The 15,204-nt window shown below is 31.6% G+C and overlaps 1 protein-coding gene and 1 long non-coding RNA gene across 6 annotated transcripts; both read right to left on the bottom strand.

Moving 5' to 3' along the window:
* Window positions 1–467: 467 nt before the first annotated feature.
* FucTA (glycoprotein 3-alpha-L-fucosyltransferase A) lies at window positions 468–14,420 on the bottom strand. 5 transcript variants are annotated; one of them, XM_069048929.1, is made up of 4 exons: window positions 14,381–14,420; window positions 6,515–6,886; window positions 5,374–5,714; window positions 468–1,181 (listed from the first exon to the last, which is right to left on the bottom strand). In XM_069048929.1, the coding sequence occupies exons 1-4, from the start codon at window positions 14,403–14,405 to the stop codon at window positions 570–572; spliced, it is 1,350 nt and encodes a 449-aa protein (XP_068905030.1). In that variant the 5' UTR covers window positions 14,406–14,420; the 3' UTR covers window positions 468–569. The 5 variants fall into 5 exon arrangements, with proteins under 5 accessions (XP_068905030.1, XP_068905033.1, XP_068905034.1 ...); XM_069048932.1 differs by lacking the exon at window positions 14,381–14,420 and adding an exon at window positions 12,120–12,609; XM_069048933.1 differs by lacking the exon at window positions 14,381–14,420 and adding an exon at window positions 11,917–12,031.
* Window positions 4,579–5,367, bottom strand: LOC138131748 (uncharacterized). Its single transcript, XR_011159891.1, has 2 exons — window positions 4,948–5,367; window positions 4,579–4,899 (listed from the first exon to the last, which is right to left on the bottom strand). It is a non-coding gene; the product is annotated as an uncharacterized lncRNA (long non-coding RNA).
* Window positions 14,421–15,204: the final 784 nt, after the last annotated feature.

The raw sequence follows: 15,204 nt of genomic DNA, 5'->3' as shown, positions 1-15,204 counted from the left end.
CCTAGTATGTTATGTATTAAATGTAAATAAGGACTTTGACTATAAAATTATTAACCCATGGTTTAATATTTAATTAAACTCTTTCGTTTTACTACTATAAAATATTTTAATAATTAAGTAGTCAGTGTAGCTTATCCAGGGCTAAAATTGTAGAACCGCGTTTGTTGTAAAATTTCAAGTAAGTACACAAATCAGTATTAAAAACGCGGTTCTGCTTTTTCATCGTTGATGTGTAAAATAGAATAATTCAAAACGCTGTCATGTCAATTTGCGAGAATTTTCAATTTTCTCCTTGATGTAGTAAGCATGCCTTTTTTCTGTGAAAATACAGAACTTTTTTAATGTTAACTGCCTTAAACTGAACTGTTAATTACATAAATTACACCTATATAGTTTTGATGATCTTTTCAGATTGCCTAATTGTTTTATTTGAAGGGTAGTCGTGTGGTATGAATAAATAGAAACTCTTACTGTAATAAAAACTTAATAAATCGCTAATAACTTACATCTGTACAACAAAACAACAACGAACTGACTCGGCAAATAGTAATAAACACTATTATGTGCGTCTACGCAAAATCGGCGTTTCTCCAAGACTTTGAGGAACAAACTCCTGGTCCTCTCCACCAGTCGTTAACATCATCGTAATGTCTATGAACTTTGGGCGCATGCAACATTGCACAAAGACGACACCAAAAATATGTGTTAATAAATTCTCCGGTTCCTTTCCACTTAAAATAGGAATTGTACAATGTGTTATTCTTATCCAGTCTATGTAAATATGCAGCTAGCTCCGCGGGACCCGCGAATTCGTCGACATGAATGTAAGATCCTTCAGGAGCGCTTCTTTGATAATCTTCCGGACGTGCTCCCATGACTATAGGTAAAACATTTTGCCCTAATCCGTTTACGTAAAATTTTTCCGTAATGTAATCACGACAGTTGGAATTTTCAAATGCCAAGTAAAATTTATAGTCTCGGTCCAAAAGTTCGAAGCATTTTTTGTCAGAGCGAGGACATTTTAAAGGGCCACAACTACCATAAATGTCCACTGAGATGTATTTGGAGAGCTCGCGCGCGTAGGCTAAGCGCCCATTCCGAGCGCCACAGTTCGATACGAACCAAGCAACTTTTTTTGTTTTATTAGCGTTATAATCCCGATTCTGTATCTTTTGACGCACCTGCAACAAACAATTAATTATTAAACATAGAACGTAATTTTATTTTTTTGTTTCTCTTTCACTCAGCGAACGACAACTGGTATTGGATTCAAAGAAAAAATCAAATTCTAGCTTAAAAACTAACCATAGTTTTCTCTTAGGGAGAATGGATATCTAAAGTTGGTTGGAAAAAAACGGGAACTGTCAGAATAAAATTGACACATTTTTACAGTGTGAAACCTTCTTACGAAAGATAGATTAGAATTACGGTCAAAATTCAATGACATTTTAAAAAATTATTTGATAGGTATTGTTAAGTAGACAGTTAGTTAACTGACAAATGGACAAAACCAAATTTTCTTTTCCCGTTTTTTTCGCAACCAACTGTAGGATATGTACAGTTCTATTCAGAAAAAAAGCTTACAAGTAGTGAGCCTAATTTTGGCTAAATTGTCATATTGTAAACCTATCTATTAATTGTTGTTACTTAGAAACCTGAAACTAAACATCTGCTGATAGCTGGATTTTATCGATGTATTTTTCAGAGATTTTAAAGTGTGTAAATTTTTTGCCTTATTTATTAGGCAAGCATTACCAAATACTACAAACACAACTCAAACTTTTATTCATAAATTTATAGAAAAAGGCAACTCTCAGCAATTTAACAACTACAATTTAAAGATTAATAGAGTTTATAAAAGCAATTTTACACACATTTGACATACAAAATGTCAGTAATACGTTTTCTTGGAAACGATTAAATTAATTGTCCCATTTACAGTAGTCCTTAATACGTGTACGCTTTTTTTTTGAATAGAAATGTACTATCGTTAGCAATAAATTTTGGTCGTCAAGGTCATTCTTTGACGCAACAGAAAGTGCTCTAATGTGAAACGGGCATAACCTCTAATAAATTCTGTTTGTCTTGTCAACTTTTTGGAAATCGCAACTGGTTTGCCACCCTAGCTTTTGACACATCCGTTTCTATCAACGTAATAATTCTTACTCTGTTAAAATACGATATTAGGGCCATAATTTTGAATGTTTAGAATAAAACTATGACCTTTTTTTATTGACGTTGTATTGACAATGCCCTTAATTACGCAGGCAAAATTTTTAATTTGTGACGGTAGCGGGAAATTTCAAAATGCCCTTGACGACCAAGATTTAATGCTCGCGACTGTATCTATGTATTTAAAGTATAATTTAAATTTCGTGTCAGTTACAAAACAAAGGCGTTGAAATGGGTAGGGGACAGTCGATTCGAAAAAATTATAATTACTCCAATTTTACAATTTTATTCCACATCAGTATTATTTAAAATCATGTATCGGTGTAAAGAACCATACCTGGAGTTCCATGTTGCAAAATCATTTTTGAATAATTATAATAAAGTTTCAGTAGAATTTGTCAGAAAGCTCTTGTACTAGATATACTTAGACTATTATGGAGGGTATTTCACGAGTGATAATGACTTAACCAGCCCGACGAAATTACCTGGATATTCTCTGCATCCATATCCCGGTTTGCTCGTTATCACTCGTGAAATACTAAAGATTATACAACGTGTCTCAAAAATAAGTACTAGGTACGGTCGGTGGACAAATAAAACTGGGACACTTAAAATTTAATCTATGTAAATCAGACCATTGAATTGTCAATATATGTCATACCAAAGTTAACCTATTTGTGATAAAGCCGCAATTAAACGATGCAAATTTGTAAATTTTGACTTATGTGATTGTCATTTTTGTCCCAGTTTTATTTGTCCATCGACTGTACATTAATTTTAACTGGTAATAGAACTCGTTAATAGAAACAATATATTTTAAAAATATATTTTTTTCATAAACCTTGAAGTTATCCAATTAAAATTATTGAAAGATTTGGCACAAATTTCGTTACCCGCCTATGGGGATTATTTGCTTCGCCGATGCTGGTAAATAAACGAAGAAGAAAAAAACAAATGCAAGAAAACTTTCACTTTTTTTTGCTAACTTATGCACAGCGGCTAACTGCTGCCTGCGCACGTTATTGTGTGGAAAAAAAAAATTATATGGTAGATATTAAATGAAAACAATTTTAATAATAAATATTTTAAAGTGACCCTAATGAATCACCCATATCTGACACTGACAAGGTGTCTCCTAAAATTAATGTATTAATCCATAAAAATTCTCATGAAGTAATCAGAGTAATCGCTAATCATTACACGAAGTGTTCAAAGTGACCGCCGTTATTGTCAATGCAATAATGAAGGCGCGGATGAAATGATTTTTCCACTCTTTCCAGCACACCTCTGTTATTGCGAATTGTTGTGGCAGCATTTTCCACCCGTTCTCTTTTAAAACTGCAATTGTATCAATTGAGATCGAACATACCAAGACCAAGCTCTTCATGTACCCCCACAAGAAGAAGTGGCACGGAAATTCTGTGGGCTCGAGGAGCACTCCCGCACGTTTCACACACAACACAATTCATATCTAATATCTATGTATTCACTATTCGAAAATAAACACGCCATTTTCACAAAATTTTAGCTTAAATCACAGAATCAACACGCACACACCACACACCTGCCTTTTGCAGTCGGATAAAACTAACTAAAAATGTAATCGGTAATCCCCTTGTCTTTACCTCGGCTGCAGACCCAAAAAACTTTATTCTAAAAACACAATGTTTTGCGCCGATTTTACGAAAGCTATTATTTCATGGTCAGTGTCACAGCTCGTTAATTTATGTGGGGGTAAAATACTGAAAAAAAATGGTACATGACAATTTTGTTGTTCTTGACGAGATCTGTCACTGGTTAAAATTAATGTAATGTATGTATGTACTTATTTCTGAGACAGGCTGAGTCTAAATTACGTGCTAACACACGTTTTCCCAATCAAGTAAATAATTTTTCTTCAACAATCGGTTTTCTACGATGAATTCCACATTTTTAGAACGACTTTGTATCACAAAGCAAAGTCCAACCAAACTCGCCTCATCAACGATTCAGGGATTCAGACAATTCATAACAGTTGACGAAAAACTCTTTAATGCCTCCTATATCCTAATTTGTGTGTATTGGCGACTTTTTAGAACATATTTAATTATTCTTGAACACATTGACTCATAGAAGCGAACATAATCGATGCAGTGATCATACGAGTATTTAAAATTTGAGGTGCAGAAATAGATGAGTGGCAAAATCATCTCAACAACTGTATAAAATCAAAAGCTACTATGGATGAATAGATATTTTACTTTTTTTTATTAATCAAATAAGAAAATCTCAAAAATTACGCAAGAATTATTTGGCGTTTTTATTTTAAACTCCATCGATATGTAGGTACTAATTAATAAATAATGGAGTACTTTAATTTTCGGGGCTGTAGTTAAACAGAACTGAAATCAGAATTTAAAATCATCCTGAATCGGTATACTATTTTCCAATTTTCAGTATTTTAAATTTCATCTTTAGTTATCCTAACAAGAACGTAACTAACAATTTTTCCTCTGATTATCTCTATAATTTCTAAAACGTCTCTACGTTTGAAAATCCGATCAGTTTATAAATATCATCGGTTCGGGATTCATGATGTTTTTCAGATGAACACCTAACGATTTGTATTGAGCTTCTCATGGTGTTTTTAAAATGTCCGATTCGGTTGTACGTTACAGACGAAGATAAAGTTAAGTGGAGTTGTTTAAGTATTCATAAATCGTAATAGACAAAGCTAAAAGCAGCTAGCTTAAAGGATATTTCATAATAATAGCTAGTCAAGCAAAAAAATCTCACCCGTAAATCTGTTGAAGTTGGTAAAATGATAAAAAATAGTGAGCAAATTTTTTAGTAGTAAAATGCGAAGTCTTCTTAGAACATTATTTGCTTCATTCTATATAATCCAGTTTTAATTGTAAAAAAATATACTAAGAATAGTTTTTTTTTTTAATGGACACTTATTGATTATTGTAATATTGACCAATGTGTTAAATTAAACTAACCAATTGTTTAAATTACTCCCTTTTTTGCGGTGGGATCTATGGTAGTTCAGTTTGTCGGTTGTCCGTAAAGAAATAAGAATTCAAGTCATGCAACAGCTTAATATGTACTTATCCTTGTCAAAGTTTTTGTTAGCTTAATTTAAAACATAGGTCCATATTTATAATAGTTTTAAAACGTTATATACTAAAAATAATTTAAAAATATAAAGATGTTTCTCACCTGTGGATCGAAATAGGTCCATCTTTCGTATGGTGCTACTAAATCGCTATCTCTTCGATAGGTGGCCGTCCAGTTAATCACATCGGGAAGTTTAATACTTTGAGTATGATAAGGGCATTCTAAAAAGTACATGATCCACACTTGTTTTGCAGGTCTGGGTACAGAAGGAGGTATAAAGTGATCTTTGTATAAAATGGCATCGGCGTCGGCAGCTCTGCTACGGTCGTCAGTTAAACTACATCGACTTACAGGACAACCGTGAAAGCTGCCAGGGCCAGACTTTTGGCCCCAAGTGCCCAGACCGTTATAGGCAAGTACGAGCTTTTCCTGAGTGTCGAATCCTGCAACAAGATTTTAAATTACAAAAAAAATGCATTGCTTCAACACGCAGTTAATAAAATGATGAACTATAACGCAAGCATGTCTTAAGCTGAAAAGCTTCAACCTGATTTCAAAATAATAATGCACAGATATCAAAAGTAGGAACAGTAAAAATGGATTCGTATTCGTTTGATTTAACTTTTTATTGCATAGAAGTAAATGTGAAAAAGTTAACAGAAACCATAACTTACCAGTACAGGTTTCAAATTCCATTTCTGATACACTAGTAGAAAATAAAGGTTGTAAATAACGTATTTGGTTTGCCACAGATTATTTATTTATTATCGTTTCGGAGCTTTTAATAGAATGTTTTTTCGAACGACAACGAAGGGCGTTATTTTGAACAATTTTTATGATCAATTATGTTTTTTGAGACTTATGCTTTCTGATCCGAAAAACTATGTAAGTACTAGTTTAAAATTGAAGGTACTTGTTCTTTTCGTTGTGTATGTACCATTAAATCATTCGTCACTGAACGTTTCAGAATAGATTTTTTTTCTTATTTTTTCAGAGAACTATTGCAGATTCAAAAAGTTGCCGCGCTTCATGAATCATCCTATATATTTATGTATATACAAAAAAAAGGCCCATTATTACTTTGAATTGTAAAATGTTAGTGTGTTACGTATTATCATTAATTAAACAAAGTGAATATCTGGACACTATTATATCAAATTAAAAAAATATTTGCAAGATGTTAGAATGTTTAAAAACTAGTCTAGAAAGCGAAATCTTGTCCTGAAATATTAAAATCTCGTACCTTGATAATCTTCTGGCACATACATGAGCTGATCGATAACTCTATCCCCGTCGACCTGATCTGGGAATAGCCTAGGAAGTCCTTTACTAGCAGTAGGAAATAGAGTACCACCTTGAAAAAACCACAGTTTCTCAAGGCTCCTCGAAGGTTGTTCTGTGACATGAACATCTGTCTCCAATAACGCAGCTGACGTTGATGGAATAAAAATTTCTTCTGGATCATCCGGTTGGGAAATTCTTGGTTTCGTCGAAGGCCATGTCAGACGTTGGTGCAAAGTCACTAACACGGTCACACCTCCGAAAAAGAAGAGCAGTAGACATAATCGGCGCGCAGAGAGTCGCGGAGGCATCTTCATGGACACTCCATCATTATCTAAGTAAAAGTTTTTCGAATTATTAACGAAAGTCGAATGTTTAAGCGACAACAGCAATATTTTCAAGGGGCGTATGTAAAAGGGTATCATCTTTGCCAGGTTTGTCCAGAATTATCAGTTATCACACAAGATGCACTGTTAGTATTAACCAGAAACTGCAGAGTCGCTTTACCTTTTCAATTTGCACCTCTGTTAACATGTAAACAAGGGCGCAAAAAGATAAATTAACATGATAACAGGTTTTCATGTAACAGTTGTGTATTGTATCTAATCTACCACGCGTTAAAATGTAAGCAATTCTATGTCTGAAATTTTTAGTCAAAGGACGTTTTTGGTTGATTTTTCCTTTAACAATATTCTCGACCGTTTGTTTCATGACTTGCAACTTCCTCTGGCCTTTTTTATACCGCTACCAAATATTTCAACAAAATCGATACTACCAAAGCAAGTATTTATCTTATACTTTATATCACTGACACGAGCTGCGCTGTAATGGGTCACGGTAGTTCGTGAACATTTTCTGTCCTTTGTAGATTTTTCGTGGAATTCAATGCGCAAGGGAAAATTAATAACGACAATTCGTGTACTAAAAGAACAAATGATGTTCAAGTGATCGTTTAAATGTATTAAGAAAATCATAGAGGCATGTACCCAATTCATTGGCTCCTAAACCATACTGCATTGTGTTACATCAAAATATTCATGGAAATGCAAATCTTATCATATTTGAAATGTGATACCTTTATTTGACACCCAAAAATGTTCTTTCACAATTTTATCAAATTTTTTTAAATTGTGGTTATAAAACACTTATTTCGTTGTAAAATTGTCATATTTACGTCAATTTATTTATGTTTAATCAGTTTAATGAGTAGTCTATGAAAACTAAAAATACCATGCGACACGTGGAATAAAAGATACTTGTGTTACAGGTACTTATGTTGCCGTTCGCTTGACAACTCATAAAAAATACTTAACCATATGTTTGCCGTAGATTTATTTGTAAAATAATTGTTACATACCTAGTCATTATGAATAATTTGTCTATTAGTGGCAGACAACACATGTAAAACTATACCCAACCAAACGATTGTTTAATTAATCATAATGTGTCTATCCAACTACACACTGCATTGCCGCAAATAAATATTCGGAAATATGTACTACATGAAGCGATAAGATACAAAATGATAAGATAGGATTTGGTTTTATTTATTTGATATTACACATCTCAAAATTTTTTTAATGGCTTAACAAGTTACATAAATAAATAAAACATCATTTCAGTTAAGATGAATAAAGAACAATCCGTTTTGAAAAACAAAATTTCATTTATTTGTAAACTTTATCCAATTATATGTATCTACCTACTGAATAGTGCTTCGAAAAATATTCAATATTCTACTGTTGAAGAAATAAAAGTACCTATTTATTAATATAAAATGGGCATTAGGAGAATTTTGTATTACCATAATTTTGCCAATTTTTACTTAATGTTAGATTTTAGCTATTACTATTATTTATGTGTTTTTTTGTTTATAAAACAAAGCTCTTACTCGTACTAATATATTATAATATCCCGATTTATAAATAAAAGCAATCAGATGTTTATTTATAGCATTAAAAGTTTTAATTGGAAATTAAATTTTAAACGGAATACATCTTACATCTTGCAAAAATAAAAAAATACAGTTGGTATGTAAAGTATACCTAACGAAAAGAAAAAAATTGAAATATCACGTTGGTAGATCCGAAGTACATACCTACTTATTTTAATTTAAAACCTATAGCAGCGTTTAGTATTTTGTAACTAAAACAACATTTTAATACAATGATAACATTTTCAACAATAATTGTATGTTACTAGAGTTGTTGATAGAGTTAATAGAAATGAATGGAAATAGTAGTTCTTCACTGCGTCCCTTAAATACCAATAAAAATTTTCATCGTTTTTAGTGATTTATTTATTTTGATTTCAATTACGCTTAGTATCATTATTTATATCAATTTAATTTAATTATCTATGTTATGCTTTATTTTGGTTACTTTTGATTTAATACCATAATACATTCAGCATAACAGACCAGACATTATTATTTTAAATAAACAACAAAAGCAAGCATATCTTTTAGATATAGCTGTTCCAAATTCACACAATATAACACAAACATATAATACAAAAATTAATAAATATTTAGAACTATCCGTTGCTATGAGAAATCTTTGGTGTTTAGAAAAAATTTCGATTTTACCATTTATAATTTCAGCAACAGGAATAGTACCGCAATCTCTTTTTAAAAATTTAAAAATTTTGGACTTAGAGAACACATTGGTGGTTGAAATTCAAAAAGGTATATTATTATACTCATGTCACATCGTGAGGAAATTCCTTAACATTGACACAGAACATAAAACACAAAAAAGTCAAAATGTGGAGGCGAGACGCCGGTAATTATGTTGATAAGCACTGCACTATTACTTGATAGTATTATCCGTAATAGTGTATGTACTCCGGCAAAATTGCCGTGCCGCCGGGTGGAGGTGGGATACGAAAACTCTATCTATCTTAAAATATTAATTACATTACCTTGACAAAAAATATTTTACATGTAAGAAATTTTCGTTCCGTTACAGGTTTCCTTAATATTTTTTGTATCGGATTAACTAATCGGCCTTTCGATTGTTAGTATCTGACAACTTTTGGTTTTGAGGCAATCGCCGGTTGATTTTCAGCGCAATAATGATAAAATTAATAGCTTCCGTCAAAAACTATCAGACAATTCAAATTCCTTTATGTAAATTTTGAACCATTTATACTTCATAGAAGTATCCATAAATAACACATGTTTGCCATGTCACAATTTGTTACTTAATGTAAAAAAATACCATTTAATTATCACATTTTTAGAAAAGTGGGAAAGTAAATTTATCTTAGATATTATTCAGTACAACATGAATTTTACCTCTATTATTTTTCATCTGTCATTGGAGTTTCTTCTGTATTTTAAAAATACTATTTCCATTACTAAAACTATACTTAAATATCAGGCTAAAATACACAACATTATTTGTTATCATTAATATGTACTTATCTAACCTAGAAGTAAAACGCCACGAAAATTGGAGTGAGATAATCCCACCGTTCATCACTAAGTACAAAGTTGATCCGTTTTAAAATTAGAGTTATCGGAAGACTGTGTGTACATAATCTATTAATTGGCAAATTATTTACAAACATATGTTAATAGTTTAAGAAAAGAAAAAAAAATCACTTACCACTATCTTTGTGGTAATTCCATGATCAACATGGTCTTATAATGAAAACAATATGAGAATGTTTTTGTTGATTATTAAAAACATTGTTACACTAGTTAATATTTTTACACTAGGCTGAAAATCAAAGTTGTTAAATATAAGATGCCTGTTAATCATTCTATAAATAACCAATTTTTGATGTCACAATTTCTATGTGCACACAATTTTTTGTTCGTTTTGTTTTGTGTTTTATTTATCATACAACATTTTTGATTAAGTATATATTTGTATTTTTTATTTTAAATTTTCAAATATTAGGTACTAATTTAGCTACTGTCTATAAAACCATGAAAGAAGAACATGATTTGTTCAACTTCCTCGTTAGATTAATTGCAAAAAAATCTTTTCTGATTAGTCGTTATCAACTTAAGTTATCTTTACTTGTAATCTTGGCATGTGTATCATATATTACTGTTGAATTTAACATCTTACTTAATCATAATCTATAAAGCTATTTTTGTCAAAAATGTCCGTGGAAACAAACAAAAAAACTTCGCATATTAAAAACTACGGTCATCAACAGCTAACAAGATTATATTTTGACTTTCGGTTCCCCATTAAATGTACATGTAATAGTTATTTTCATATGAGTAGCGCTGTCAGATCACTTTTCAGATGTGAGGCCGAAGTTTGAAGCACGAGGCGTCAGCCGAGTGATGCAAAACAGGCCGAATACCTGACAACTGACAGCGGACGAATATTGAATAACGTTTTTCGTGTTCGTTTTCGCAAAGTCTTAAAAAATAATATTATTTTAACTTATGGTTTTTCTTTGTTTTTCTTTTTCAATTGTATTTTTCACATTGGTAAAAAATTGTTAACCAAATATTTGTCCAACATATCATGAATTTTATGTACAAACGTAGAAATAATGAAACATTGCACAAACACATAGTTTTTCACAGTTTTCGTATTCTGACTCAGATTACTAGTTTATTCTTGCAATATCTAAGGCCTGTTACACAGATACAAATATAAATAAAAACAAAATACGCAATAAACTGATTTGGCTTAATACCTACTTAACTATTAATTCCGAATGTAATAGCAAAATTTATATATACCTACGAGTACCTATATTACTAGCTCTAGTTTTGATAATATAGCAATCCCAATCAGTATAAATTTGTTTTTGGCTTTAGATATATGGAGGTAAAATAACATTGATCAACAAGATAGAAGAAGTGTAGAAAGAAAGCTAAAAAATAATTGGCTCTACTTTAGAATTTATGCGGTACCTATCATGTTTTTTTAATGAATTCCCTTTGTATGGAACTTCCAAGAAATGAGTAAAAATTAACTTTTCCTTATTATGGCATCACTGATTTTGAGTAGTTGAAAGCCTGGGCCTTCCAATTACATTTTTAAATGTTTTTCAATTTTCCTCAGAGGAAACTCTACAACTACTGCTTTTTCTGAAGAACATGTTCCATCTAGAAGTAATAAACTAATCGACTATACAGGCTTTACTTCAATGTTTTCAAATTTTATCATACATGATCAGGTCGAAACTTCCAAAATTCATCAACTGGGCCGTTGAAACTGAAAGTGGTGTAAGTCTATTTTATTTTAAAATGAGATAAATTTTAATTTTCTTATATGTTTGTAAAAGCGTCGAACAACACTTGCAATAACAAGAAAATATAAAACAGCACATTTTAATAAAAACTTTTTTCTTCTAGTAGAAATTAATTAGAAAAAAAAATTCGCTTACCAAGCGCTGAACTTGGAAATAGTCATTTTACTACAGAAATTATTTAATTTCACTGTTTTTAGTACCTAATGGTGAAAATATGGAAATATTTATACTAAACGTAGAAATGATTTTAATATAACGTAACCACTGATGGTGATAAGAAAACCGCAAAATAAAAAACTGCAAGTGTATGGATGTAATGAAACAAAAAGGTGACTCACCATTTTATAAGAGTGAAATTGCCGGCATGATTAGAACCAACAGCCATGCTTTGCCAGCATCCACTGGCAGTAAGGAAAATCCATACTAAGGGATGGCGCAGGCGCCGCAGGAATTATCCAGTCACAGGATCTATCAACAGATGCAGGAAGAAGCAGGAAACTGTTTTTGCGACATAATAATAACACCAAGCTAATTTTGACTCCTTGTAGAGTAAGTTTCACTGTTTGGTTGTAATTTTTAAATCAAAATATATTAAATTCACTATACATATCCTACTTAATGTTAAAATCTAGACATTTTTCCTTGTAAAAGACTTCAAATTTCGAATTTTGTTGCGATATCAATAATTATTTTTGCTGTCTAGTAACCTGCCAGATTTTTTTAAAATACCTGAAGACGAGCTTCTGGGATTGATGAAATTGAAAACTTTATGTGAACTACAGAAAAATTTATTTTAGCCATCTTGGAGTCTCTTTTGCTGATTTTCAGTATTTCATTCCAAATATGTTTTTAATTGGCTGAATAGATTTTTAAATCAACGAATGTATTTTTATATTCGTTTCTCAACTCATTATTCAAATACCCAATTCCTTACTCGAACTTGCCTTTTTGGTTCTTTTCTTTTTATTCTTTATCAATTCCTTTGCTATGACGACACATATTCTTAATATCCCACCAACAAGTGCGACACCCTCTTTCACTAAATTCATTTTTCCAAACGAGTGAGGTGTGTTCTCTGTGGACCGCTTATGTACTTCTCAAAATATCGCCCGAACGCTTCAACCGGATATACCTGGTCTTATGAAAGCCCACGTACCTAATACATTTAATCACCAATAGAACTCTTTAAAATAAACATTTTTTACATATTGATCTTTCTTCGAGTCTTTCTTTAATCGAGTATTTTTTTACACTTCGCTCATGGGATAATCATCAATTGAAACAAAAGAGTAAGTGTCTTCGCTATGACAAATCCTAGTAATCTAAAATGCTATTCCTAACAAGTGCGGCACCCTCAAATGAGAAGTGAGGCGTGCTCTCCGTGGAGTACAACCTCCATCAGAATCTCGAATCGTGTTAAGACCCTCACGCATGCTAATTTAAAGGTATGCTCTTCATAAAGGAGATTTCTCGAATCGTATACGCCTCGTGTCGTGTACCTATACCTTTCGAGATAGCTTGCCGAACTTTTTTCTCTTTACTACTGGCCACTGATAGAAACTGATGCTGCTAAAGCAGATATAATTTAAAAAAAAAACTTTTTCTCAGAAGGTGACACATTCTCAGAAATTTTCTTTTCCATAGCCCCCCTTTCTCTTTTTGTTGTTCAATTTTTAAATCAAAAGAATCTGGGACTGTAGTGAACCGGATGACATTTTCTTATTTCGTTTTTTAACAAACGATCCTGCAGAGAATCATAAATTCATATAATATTTTTCGTTCATAATAAGATCAAGACCCTTAAAAAAAAAACCGATGCAACATTTTACTCACTATACTATTGAACTGCCGATACAAGTGGTATTGTAAAAGAATACATTTCTCTGTTGCTTGCTCTTATCGTCCCATTTTTCAATATTTTGTTCTTCGCAATGTTAACGTAATTATTCCTTTTTGGCGATTTTCTTTTGCCCGTTATTTCATTACGAATTCGAAAAAAGTTTCTTGGGACAGCCTTCCGGTGCCTTATAATCGCCAATGAGTTTTCTCATGTTTTGTTAACAATGAAATGAGAACTCTGCATTGCATTTTGAACATTTTTAAAATTTATTTTGACACTCAACGCTCGGCTTCTTTACAATTACGAGTGAAACTTACCTTTATACAATCATATAAAATTAGGGAAAAATGCAAAAACTATGTATGTGACTTCAAGAATCAAGTATTCGTTAATCTAAACAGCCAATTTTTTGATTGTTTGGTACCTACTTATAATTTTAACAATGCGTCACATTCAACATCAACAACAGACCAACCGTTATCCTCTTTTATTTTATTTTTTCGTTTCCATTAAGTATACAAACACCTTCTTTTTTTCTCAATTTAAAAATATATCAATTTGGCTCACGAAAAATTTTGTTTAAGAGCTAATTTATGTTTAACCATAATCTTATCTTATTTCGACTTTCAAATAGTTATGGTGAAAAACTATGTCCACGACGTTTTGTTTGCCAATGCGCTTTAATGTTACAACGAAACTGAGACGAATTTAGCAAAGTTATATAATTGCACAATCTGTCGTATATATTTTTATCATTACTTGCATGCAAGTTGTTAGGCGCCATCTCAGCTTACATTTGCACAACACTTTGTGTTTAACACCGGTCTATTTGTACTACTGGTGTTCATTATCTTGTTATTAATTAATATTGAAAAACTCAACACCTACAAAACCTTTCTGTCGCAAAAGATATTTGGACTGAATTCAGCTACGTATTTTTAGCTACGTAAGTATAAAATTCAGGCACAACATGTAAATTCAGATTATTGTTTCATAGTAAAACCAAACTCACCTTTTTTAGAGTATGTATAATCGTACTTAATACACATCATATATGAAGCGTCGATTCCGCCGTTGGTACGAGTATTTTAAAGATTAAATACGAAGTGTCTAAAATAATTACCTACTCATTACTCAAGCATGCTTATTTGGTACTTCCAAGAATTTTGTGCAGTAGTAAGATAATTCTTGATACTACATAGTTAGATACCTACTTTTCAAATTTTCTTCATCACATACTCGTATTAAATTCACTAATCTTTTCAATCTACATATTGCAGGATCAGACAGTCCACCTTCCTATTATCCGCCATTATTCACAAAATTGGCAACCAAAAATATATGACTGTAAAAATATTCGCCGAATTTATTTTTAATCGTCATTATAATTCCTTCATAACAATTTAAAAAAACAAGAAATAATAACTGATAACAACAAATCCAAATAACACAGAACGTTAAATTTCATGTAGGTACTCTTGAGAACGAATTGAACAAAAAATAGTTTCACTGCCACAATACGTAGGTAGGTACAGTCATTTTATTTTTTGAGGGTAATGTGGGCTGAACATTGAACAATATTT

This window comes from Tenebrio molitor, chromosome 5 (genome assembly GCF_963966145.1).
Source record: "Tenebrio molitor chromosome 5, icTenMoli1.1, whole genome shotgun sequence".
NCBI lineage: Eukaryota > Metazoa > Arthropoda > Insecta > Coleoptera > Tenebrionidae > Tenebrio > Tenebrio molitor.
The sequence above is the reverse complement of the archived record's forward strand: the minus strand, read 5'-3'. Positions and strand labels throughout refer to the sequence as shown.